The sequence below is a fragment of the Rhynchophorus ferrugineus genome, unplaced genomic scaffold (assembly GCF_030347505.1).
Source record: "Rhynchophorus ferrugineus isolate W39M unplaced genomic scaffold, kcgeb_rfMv2 rfM1, whole genome shotgun sequence".
In the NCBI taxonomy this organism is placed as follows: Eukaryota; Metazoa; Arthropoda; class Insecta; order Coleoptera; family Curculionidae; genus Rhynchophorus; species Rhynchophorus ferrugineus.
The window spans coordinates 60743006-60754384 of NW_027472580.1; the positions used below are offsets into that span (position 1 = coordinate 60743006).

The window sequence follows — 11379 nt, forward strand, 5'->3', positions numbered from 1 at the left end:
AACTCACCCGGTGCAAATACAAATATGGTTGAGGACATGGTGCATTAAAGCCAATGAAACAAAATCCACGCATGTGACGTTTACCCTGCGTAGAAAAACATGTCTACCAGTGAATATCAATCATCGTAAACTTCCCCAAGCAGAGCATGTTAAATAACTTGGTATGCACTTAGATCGACGTCTAACCTGGAAGAAGCACATACTCTCTAAATGGAGATAACTTGGACTTAAATTATATCAAATATATTAGTTCATTGGGCGCAAATCCAAGTTATCATTAGATAACAAGGTATGCATACTGTATGCATCTATTTCCAGTTCCAAAATAAAGTGTTGCGTGTCGTTGTTGATGCACCGTATTATATTTCATATAAAGTGATACAACGCGATATTCCTCTAGAACCTATAACGAATACAAATATGGTTGAGGACATGGTGCATTAAAGCCAATGAAACAAAATCCACGCATGTGACGTTTACCCTGCGTAGAAAAACATGTCTACCAGTGAATATCAATCATCGTAAACTTCCCCAAGCAGAGCATGTTAAATAACTTGGTATGCACTTAGATCGACGTCTAACCTGGAAGAAGCACATACTCTCTAAATGGAGATAACTTGGACTTAAATTATATCAAATATATTAGTTCATTGGGCGCAAATCCAAGTTATCATTAGATAACAAGGTATGCATACTGTATGCATCTATTTCCAGTTCCAAAATAAAGTGTTGCGTGTCGTTGTTGATGCACCGTATTATATTTCATATAAAGTGATACAACGCGATATTCCTCTAGAACCTATAACGAGTGTAATTCAACGTGTTTGTGTGAAATACTTCGAAAGAGTGTCAGCATCCCAATGTACTCGCTAATCAGCTAAATATGCGACGTGATAGTGAAGTGCGTAGACTAAAACGTTTAACACCACCTGATCTGATTACTGGACATATGTAGACTTTAGAATAAGCTTTAGAATAAGACTAATTAATTAAGATAATATTTTATACAGAAGATTGTATAATGAAGTGATTTTCTACATGCCATGTACATATAATATAGACATTAGAAATAGTTATTGCCAATAGGGCAGATTGTGGAATAACAAAGGGTAGAAAAAATCCATGATATTAGAAGTATTTGTCGTGATAATCACCGATTCTTGGTATATCTTAGTATTCTTAATTTCATCCTTGCCATTGAACTTGAACTTGAATTAATTTCACAATATATCTAATGGAGTTCATTTCGTTTTCAGAACTATAACCTGATTACATTGACATCAAGATCTCGCCTGCTTATAAATTGTCTTATCTGTTTTGCCATTTTTTTGTTTCAGATGTTATTGTTTGATTCTATTAATTTAAATATGGTATTTATTCTAAGCCCTTGGTTTAAAATTGGCACTACAATTATTAGCTCCATTTCTAAAAAGTTGTTTATTATAATTTGTGTTAACTTTTGACCAGTCTGATTAAATGAAAATTTGTAATTTTACAATTGCTTGGGGGAATTTTATATGAGATAATGGCATTACAAGAAACTAATATTTATAGTCAGATAACTTCAGGCTACGTCATACCATCATTTACTCCAAGAACTATCCGTCTTCAATTTACTAATTTATCACATCTGATTTAAATTCCTTAGAGAGTGGACTTAATCACATCACACGTATCCTTAAAATTTCATCCTCCTAAAATCCTCCTAAAGTCCGTCCCAAAAATTTGATACAGCTTATATAAAAACAAAAGAGAAATTTTGCTATATAATATATATATATATCAATTCTAAAAGAATAAAAGAACATCATTTTGTTGCTGGCTTCATAGAAGCTCAAGTTAAAGTTACATCGACCAGTTAAAGGCATATTGATAAATATTTTTTATTGACAACAATAATTTTGATACTTAAATAATGTTTGGTTATATAAACATTAATACAATGAAAGATCATATTTGTATACGATTCAAATGGTTAATTTAGTAAAAAGAAATTAACATATTGCAACTATTGATTTATAAATTATAATAATTTGAGTAGAATTATTGTAGTACGAATTATAAATAAGCTGATGTGAATTTTGATATGAAAAATTATTACATGTATTGTTTTAATCCAAATATTTGCATCATTACCTATTCTTTTTTTTTTGAGCTTTTTAGCAACGTGCGGTGTCTTATCGAAAGTACATCGGTTTAGTAACTTGGAATGTAGGTTTGGCATATAACCAACCGACCGATTTTCGTATTTCTTCAGCCTTTGGAGACCGTTTATTGGTCAAGCCATGTCGCATATATCTGAACAAAAGGTGTAAGTACAGCAGTGTTAACAAATAAGTTACATAAACATAAATAAGTATGGCCGAACGTTATGCAAGAGATTACTTTGCATCTGCTAGTCGCTATTGTTGGTCTTTTTAACTAAAATATGCCTTTCAGTGTTTTCAACTGTTATAAGTACATTACACCTTGCTCATCACCTGTCACAATAAACCACCAAGTAATTATTATACAGTTGAAAATGGCATTGGCAGCATGTTATAGTCTTCTTACCTTTTGTATTTTATGTAAACTTCTGAAAATGGTTAATCATCAATTACTAAGCCTCGAAGGTCTTTGAATGGTTTTCTTTGGTCTTTGAAAGAATTCTTGCAACTTGACAATGCTCGATTATATATTCTAAAATATGTTGGAACTATTGATTATTAGGGGCTGATTATATAGGTCTTATCCAACACACAATATTGCTTATAACTATTAACTATAGACTAGACAGTAAATGGAAGTTTCTAGATAGATTAAGTTACCCACTAGTCCTAGTTAGTAAAAAAGTGATTCTGTCTGATATGTTTAATTCGTTTAAAAGTAAAATTTTATTCATGATGTCTATTATAATGCGCAATATAAGAGTTTAATAATTGATTATCATCTTTTTAGAAGCACTCTAATAAATTAGGTCGCTATAATTGATAATAGCGTATTGAATACAGTAAACATTTTAAAAGATATAATTAATAGCTTAGATAGAATTTATATCTTATTTATGGCATGACTATTGAGTTTAATTCATTTTAAGATAACTATAAATCTCATCATATCTAAGCAAGTCCGATATGTCTTTGTGTTCTGATAATGTGTTTCTTGTCTGGAACGTACACAAAATAAAGTGTACAGAATATTTGATTATTATTCCAGTTTAAAAAATAAAAAATAAAAAGTTTATATGTATGTTAATGTAGTATAGAATACGTATTAATGTTGATAAGGTTATCAAGATTTTGTAAACAAAATATATATTTTGCGGGCAATATTGTAATATTAAAGAACTTTAATAACTTTTTAAATATCAACCCTTCAAATGGCAGTTTAGTAACATGCTAGTAGATGGTAGAGTTGCTATCTTGGTTATAAATTGATGTGAATTTCATTCAGAGAATTGAAAACTAAAACAAAAAACAAATATACTACAAAAGTGAAGATTCAGCCAATCAAAATTAAAATTTAACGTGAGTTGCTTTCTGCAAAATTGCGATAAAAATGTGACGTCATCTCAAATAGAACTTAACTCATTCATTCGCAAAAATTAATATTAAACAGCAGATAGACTATCTTATTCTCTCATTAAGTTTATTTAAGGAAGACATATGATCTAGAATGTGCCAGGAGTAATTAGAAAATATCTCTATAGAGTTTGACTTGAACAGGTAGATAATGAAAATCTTATTAACGCATTTAATCACCAATATGGAATTGATGAAAGTTAAAATTTTACATAAGCATACTTCTACTGAATAAAGGCGTTTATCAATTTCAGAAATGATAACAAGACTGCTAGATATCGTTTTGGAAGATCATCGATTAACCGAGAAATATTTATAAGAAACCTCAGAAGCACGAACGGTTTTCATTACTGTAATGTTACTGTTTATACTCGTGTTACAATATGTCTTCAGTTTGATGTAATAAGTAGAATATTTTATTCTAAAAATGATAGACAAAAACCACAATGAATTTTTGATACGAAATATACGTAGATAAATTTCAAATGCTTACCAAAAATTGCGTGGAAAAATCTCACAGAGGCAGAAGCGAGGTTATAGATAGATTGAAAATATAAAGAACACTCTAACAACTTTTTGAATATCGGAGTATATATGTATATATGTATATTTGTATATTATACGTATTATTACAGGTATTATATTAGGTTATTCTGTAGACAAAATGATGGAAATCCTAGTGACTTAATTTTCAATGCAAACAAATGACAATATTATTAAACGCCTCTCGCAGCATTACCAAGCTTGTTATTTTTATATTCTTTTGTTTGTTTTTATGCTTTTATATTTAAAGTTTGTCTTACTTTTCATATTCCATATTTTTTACATTCTATATATTTTTTAATTATTATTTGAATATATTTACTATTTTGTAAAATTGTAATATATCTTAAATAGCTAGTGGACCATAATTTGTTTCGCCACTAAAGCTTGTAGGTAAAAAATTATTATTCACTTATAACAAATCACAGGTAGAGTTTAGCTATTTGCGTTTTAACATAACAAATATACAGTTATTTACTTCGAAAATCTTTATTTAATTTTTGCTATATCTAAAATGATCTACTACTGAAGTCAAGAGTACTGCACTTATATGATTGCGACTTCTCCTGCGGTATTAGCGCTTATCCAGCTCAGGTAAGCAGCTACATGAACGTAGACAGATGGAACGTTGGGACTACCACATGGAGTATATCCCCAAGACACAATTCCAACAAGGCGATTGTTCACGACAAGGGGACCACCACTGTCACCACTGCAAGCTGATTCTCTAGATGAAGAGGTTCGGGTTGTTGTACATACATTAAGTGCTGCTCTAAAAGGATTGTTGGTTCCAGACAATGACGCAATTATGGCCGCACACTCTAAATATTTCAATATTAAATATAATATAGGTCTTAACGTAGGTCTTAAAAGTTACTTACGGGTTTGAGCCAAGATAGGAACATTAACAAATTGGAGAGTAGATGCAGCAGCATTTGTTGGGGGTCCAATGGAACCCCATCCAGAAAGAGTAGCAGTTCCGCTTGGATTAGAGTTAGCAAGAGCAAGAGCAATAGGTTGGACGTTGGAACCATAAGTAAGGAGCGATGCCAGACGTATTAAACATATGTCGTTAGCAGATACAACGCTTCCCCTATTTATAATTATTAAAGATTATATATATATATATATATATATATATATATATATATATATATAGGTAATTTAATTTATAATTTATTTGTTGAATATCATCGCACAAAGGCCAAAAAATTGTAATGGTATGTCGAGAAAAAATTAGACATAGTTGTGGTTGTGTCAGACACTTAAAGACCACGACAACTGACAAAATAAATTTATATTTTTTATACTTATTTTTTATACTTATACTTATTATTTTTTTAGTTTCAAATAAATATTTGTATTTTCTCTATTCTATAAAATATATATTAATATCATAATATCTTGAAAGGTAATTAAATCCTTATTACTAGGCAAAACCAAACAATGAAGATAATATTTAAAATATAAAACTCACTTACCCAGGATAAGAAGCATGGTTGATAATTTGGGATACAGCTACAGTTTGCTGATTGGCAATTCCGCTGTCAGTTTGGATCAAGATACCTGCAGTCACTCTAAAAGCTGAAGCATCGCGTCCAGATGTACAATGAGCAGCAGAAAGAACCCATCTAGCAAATTATATGTTAACAAAAAACGTAACTAATCAGTCTTTGATATACCTCTGACTGATAATGGATCCTCCGCATATATGATACATGAAAAGTCCGGATACTAATCGAAGTGAGATTTGGTAAGGGAATTGATTACGCGACGCATCTTGACCGGCGACAACTCTGAGTGTCGAGTTATCGAAAATGGTCGGCTCCGCCGGATAGTATTGCGGTATCCATAGTTCTCCCTCCTGTGCAAGTGCAACTGCATAAAAATAAATATATTTTACTACTTTTACATTTAATTTATACACATTAATATGCTATCTGAAGACAATTTTGAAAAATTATCGGATCCGTTTGGAGATTCATACACATTGATATTTACTGATTCATGTACTGGGCAATATTTTTTTGTTTAAAATTTTTTAAAGTCTTCTTTTTACCAATGAGGGTTTATCTGGATTAGATCCACAGATTTGATGTGGGCTGCGGAACACGGTCCTCGGCATTAACCAAACTGGCCAGTGAACAGCTTAGAGACCATCCCGGAAAACATCCGTTCTTACCCAGAATGGTTAGTGATCATGGCATGATGATTGAGATAGTTATTCGTTGTCGGATTTTCCACTGTTGCCGAAAGACATGTACAGTTACAATAACAAACATGCATGCCTCAGCAGGATTAGAATCGGGACTATCGCAACAGTAGGACGACCTTCCTGTCGCCTTGATTGCGTCAATGAAGCCGGCATATTTTTGTTTGAAGATAATACTAAAATTAATCACGCCAGAAAAATATTATAAGAGACGTAAATTACACATATGAAGAGAAAGCAAAATATTTGGTTCAAAATAAAACCAATATCATTAATAATTTACAGTTTTAAAAATACTTGTCATTCATAAAGTATGTTCTTCTCCAAAATAATTTGCCCTTGTTTAATAATATCAGCAATCCTTTTAATTGGGGACAAATGTAAATGGGGTAACAACGAATTGTGAAAAATAGTGAAGCCCTCCTATCCGGAGTAACATGCACTTCCGTATAGAAACATTAAACTTCAGATAAGAGGTCATTAGGTGTTAGAAGATCAATTTCGATCAACAGCGAAGTGGTCCAGATGGGATAACGGCTATGTACAAGCCTTTGGTCGTTTGCGTCAACTAACGCGTTACTCCTTGTTCGAAGCATACGGCAATACCGTTTATAGTGTATATGGAATAGTCACTGGTTCTTTTTAGTTAGAAGAAAGAAGTTTTAAATTAGCTTGACAGTATGCGTTTTCATCTCTATAGATAAATATAATTAAAGAGATATAATAAATACATAAAAATGAAATAGAATCCACAAATAAAATTTTTCGTCACAATTAGCAAGATAGTTTTAAGTAAACTGATACTAGTATCCTTTGAAGTAATATTTTCACAGACACCATTTGGCTACTTAAAAATGTATTACATTTCTCGAAATTATTCATACACAAGAACAAAATAACAAAATATACAAAATTTATCCTATGTAGTTATTTATCGCGTCTGCTTTATTGTGTATTTCTTTAATATTTTACATGTAGTAAAATCAATTTTGTTGACTGGTATGCTGATATAGAATAAAAAGTTCACAAAATAAGTTTGGAACCCCATAGAATATAGCTGATATCTGGATAATATCAGAAGTTTATTTGTTTACAATTTTGCACCAACATACATACAAATATAATAATACAAATTTAATTACAATGAATTTAACAATAATTTCGTACACTTACCGTTTATTACGAGTGTAATAACAACAACTAGCACAAGGCGTAAAATTGACAAGTTCAAAGCCATCTTGCCTGTTTGTTTCATAGTGAATTTTGATCAATATTTATATTATATATCCCTACCATTTGATACCTATTTTTATCCACAAAATGCGCAAAGTAATCCTAATTGTTGATAAAGAAATTTATCTTAATATTATGGTTTAATTACATTATTTGATTGTATAACATCGATATTTCAATATAATTGATATGATCGTCTTTATTTATATTCAGTAAATTGAAGTGTGAAAAAATTTACAGTTTTACGGTGTGTATTACTTTTGCAACAAATTTTTACTCACCATAGGAAAGTTCTCTTTCTTAACTCAACATTAACAATATTTAACATTTTTAATTTAGGAAGTGTATTGGGGTTAATTCTTTATCTATTCTAAACATGTGAAATGGAAAATATGACGATGGCTACATTTGCTGATGGCAGTGCGATTGTTGCTGTCCGAGAAATTAGCGAATAAAGCACACGAAAATTATAACAGGCCAGTGACAATATAAATAATTGACTCAAACTTGGAAAATAAAAATTAACGAAAGTAAATCTGTGCATGTACAGTTAACATAGTTCGATCTCAACCTTCGTAGAATCAAGACGTGTTTTTCCCTTCTGGAAAAAGCTATAGAAATATAACAAGTAATACATAACATTTTGTTACGGTCAACTTTTAGCGAATGGTCTCAAAAAGTTCCCAGGTACGCGCTACGACGACACGGTCAACCTAAAGTGAACTGAATACGCGCGAAACAAAGAACGTTCCAAGTTTCGCCCTTAATAATAATAATACTAGGACAGTGAAATTAAGAGATCGTGTAATTTAATAAACTCGTGTGAAACTGTACTTATAAACGAAAACAATGTGTTAAAAATAACTAGTCAGAAATTAAACAAAAAACTGTTGCAGTAGGGAGCCTAGATGTGTGAAATGTACAGGTAAAATTCACACTAATGAATGCAGAATTCAATGCAATAGCATAGCAAGATGTGCATTAAACATTACTTATAAGAAGAAAATAAAAGATCTTCAAATAAATAAAATTACAGCTGTACAACGATTAAGACAACTTGGCAAAGTTCAAATCTCTGCAAAGCCATCTGCCATTGAAAATAAGAAACTAAAAGAAACAGCAAATCCAACGGCAAAATATATATGCGACAAAAAAATCTAATGGTAAACAAATCAACGTAAAAAAGCAGGAAACTCTAATCAACGAGCCAACCACCGTCGACATGCTGATATTGCTCAGTGAATTTCAGACTGAAATACGGCAAAATTTCAGTCAGTTAGAAAACAAGGTAGAAACAATAGAAAAGTCCCAAAATAAGTTAAAGTAAAACAAAAATGAGTAATTCGTCCTTAAGTATTATAACATCGAATGCAAATGGGCTAAATCCGCGAATCCGTGAAGTAGACCTAATTCTGAGAACAAATAACGTAGATTTAGCTCTCATATCGGATCGTCTCATTATTCAAACGAAATTACGTAATTACATTATAATGTATACTGGACACTACACCCCAGTGAACGAGTTCAGGACGGAACAGTTCTAATAAAAAAAAACAAAATATACAGCATTCTCAACAAGATGAAATAAAACGAGAAGAAATACAAGCTACGATAGTTAGTATTGGAAAGAACGGCGCTGAAATAAACATAGGGGCTATATATTGTCCACCAAGATACAAAATAACACAACAATAAAGAGATTTAATTTAGGCCCAAGATTTATTATTGAAGAGGACTTTAATGTTAAAGACACAGTCTGGGGTGCACGATTAATAACACCTGAAAAAGGAAACGGGTTACTCTCAGCAATAAATATTACTAATTGTAACTATCATTAAGGGCGCGAACTCACTCACTGGCCTACCAACAGTAATAAAGTACCAGACCTACTGAAATTTTATATTTTGAAAGACATCTCATCAAATCAAATACAAATCGAGAACTTGTGCAAACTATAATCTTATCATGCTCGAGTATTGGTAACACAAGGCGAGGCAGTTAGTCAGAAGCAGAGACATGGTTAGACTTACAATCAGGAACAAATTAGTTTAAACGTAAGACACAAAACTATGACGACCTTGAGCCGCAAATCCGAATATAATTAAACAATTTCGGTCTGCTGCAAAAGAAGCTGCCCCGACATCAAGAGAGAAACCCGAATATGAGATAAAGAAGGTGGTAACTTCGAAATTAAGGAATTGATAAAAGAAGGACGATAAGAATTAATAATCAGATAAATTAAAAGATTAAAGAGTATTAACAGAGTTGCTTCGAGAAATATGTAAGATAATTAAGCGCGGAGGCAAACAAAAAAAAGGAGATTACTAGCTATGGAAAGTAACTCGGAGATTTGCAATGGAGAAGAGCAATTATTACAATACCGCCTATTAAAAATAATCAAAATGAATGGGTTCGACGCAACGATGAAAGAGCTGAATTATTCTCAGAATATTTAGCTAATATATTCCAAACGAATAATATAGAATCTACAATAGACATAAATTATGTTTAACAGCTCGATATAGCTCTAAATCTAATTTTTCCATTAGAAATTGTCACAGAAAATTACAACAACCTCAATCCTAAAAAGGCTTCTGAAATTAATGATATATCATCTGCGTTTATAAAGAGTTGCCACGAAAAGCAATAATCATGTTGACATATATATTCATTGCCTGTTTGAGACTGAACCATGTTCCGGAAGTCTAAAGGTTGCTCGAATATGTATGCATAAAAAACCTGACAAACGGGCAGAACAAGTTGGATCATGGCCTGTTTCGCTGCTACATGCGATATCAAAATTATTTGAGAGACTGCTGTTAAAACTTATTAAACCTATAAATAGAGAAATACCAGATTTTCAGTTTGGATTTCGGAATAACCATTCGACAATCGACCAAGTACACAAAGAAATAGCGGTGGTTGAAAAGACATTCGAAGAAAAGAAATTCTGCCCTGCAATATTCATGGATGTTTCACAAGCTTTCGACTGGGTATGGTCTTTGGGATTAATCTACAAAATGAGGAAATTGCTAGCGCGGAATTACTGTCGACTGCTGATATCATATTTTTTCGAAAGAAAATTTAGAGTCTTGCATGAAGTGGTACTCTCAACTATTTTGGCTGGAATTCCACAAGGTGGTCACTTGGGTTAATTTTTAACCGGCTTCTAAACAGCAGGAGGTTCTATGTTTGGCTGTATATTTTTTATGTATGTTCGCCGGTTTTTCCGTCAATTGTGAAACGATTTTCAAAATTATTTTTTTATTCGATAGTGTGCACTTTCGAGGTCATCTTATTGGAACCAAATCAGAATCTTTTGGAAGGAAGGGGCGAAATCGATGGAAATTCTCAAATTTCAAAGTCACGTACAAAATTTTCACATATTTTTTTTTCTAAAATAATCAGATATTTGTTTATAATGTCATTTCTGAGATTATATGATGAAAAATCTGAAGTAATTTAGTGTAAAAACCATTCAGTTTACTTTTTAAACATACACCTTATGGTACGAGAGATCGTAGAAACAAAATAACACTAGTGTTTGTACGGTTTAACGATTAGGGCGTTCTGACGACGGAGGCAACAACTTTTTTTGTTTTAGTTTGGTTTTTTTTTAAATATTAAAAAGTCTCCTTTTACCAACTGGGGTTTATCTGGACTGGACCTACAGTTTTACGTGGGCTCCGAACCAAAGTCCTCAGCATTAAGCCTACCGACTGGCGAGTGACCAACTTTAGAAATCATCCCAGAAGACATCCGGTTTTACCCAGCTTGGTTACAGGCGCGACTGGGATATTTTCCTTGTCAGATTTTACACTCTTAACTAGA

The 11379-nt window shown here is 32.0% G+C and overlaps 1 protein-coding gene across 1 annotated transcript; it reads right to left on the bottom strand.

Annotated features, from left to right (window-relative positions):
* Positions 1-4573: 4573 nt before the first annotated feature.
* On the bottom strand, positions 4574-7647 carry LOC143199090 (trypsin delta). Its single transcript, XM_076408842.1, has 5 exons — positions 7489-7647; positions 5786-5981; positions 5585-5734; positions 4985-5196; positions 4574-4924 (listed from the first exon to the last, which is right to left on the bottom strand). Exons 1-5 carry the CDS (start codon positions 7568-7570, stop codon positions 4650-4652), a joined length of 915 nt encoding a protein of 304 aa, XP_076264957.1. The 5' UTR covers positions 7571-7647; the 3' UTR covers positions 4574-4649.
* Positions 7648-11379: the final 3732 nt, after the last annotated feature.

Coding starts and splice junctions, on each gene's coding strand:
- LOC143199090 (XM_076408842.1), bottom strand. CDS start 7,570: ATGAAACAAACAGGCAAGATGGCTTTGAACTTGTCAATTTTACGCCTT. Junction 5,982..7,488: donor TATTACACTCGTAATAAACG/GTAAGTGTACGA, acceptor ATTTTTATGCAG/TTGCACTTGCACAGGAGGGA. Junction 5,197..5,584: donor AACCATGCTTCTTATCCTGG/GTAAGTGAGTTT, acceptor AATTATAAATAG/GGGAAGCGTTGTATCTGCTA.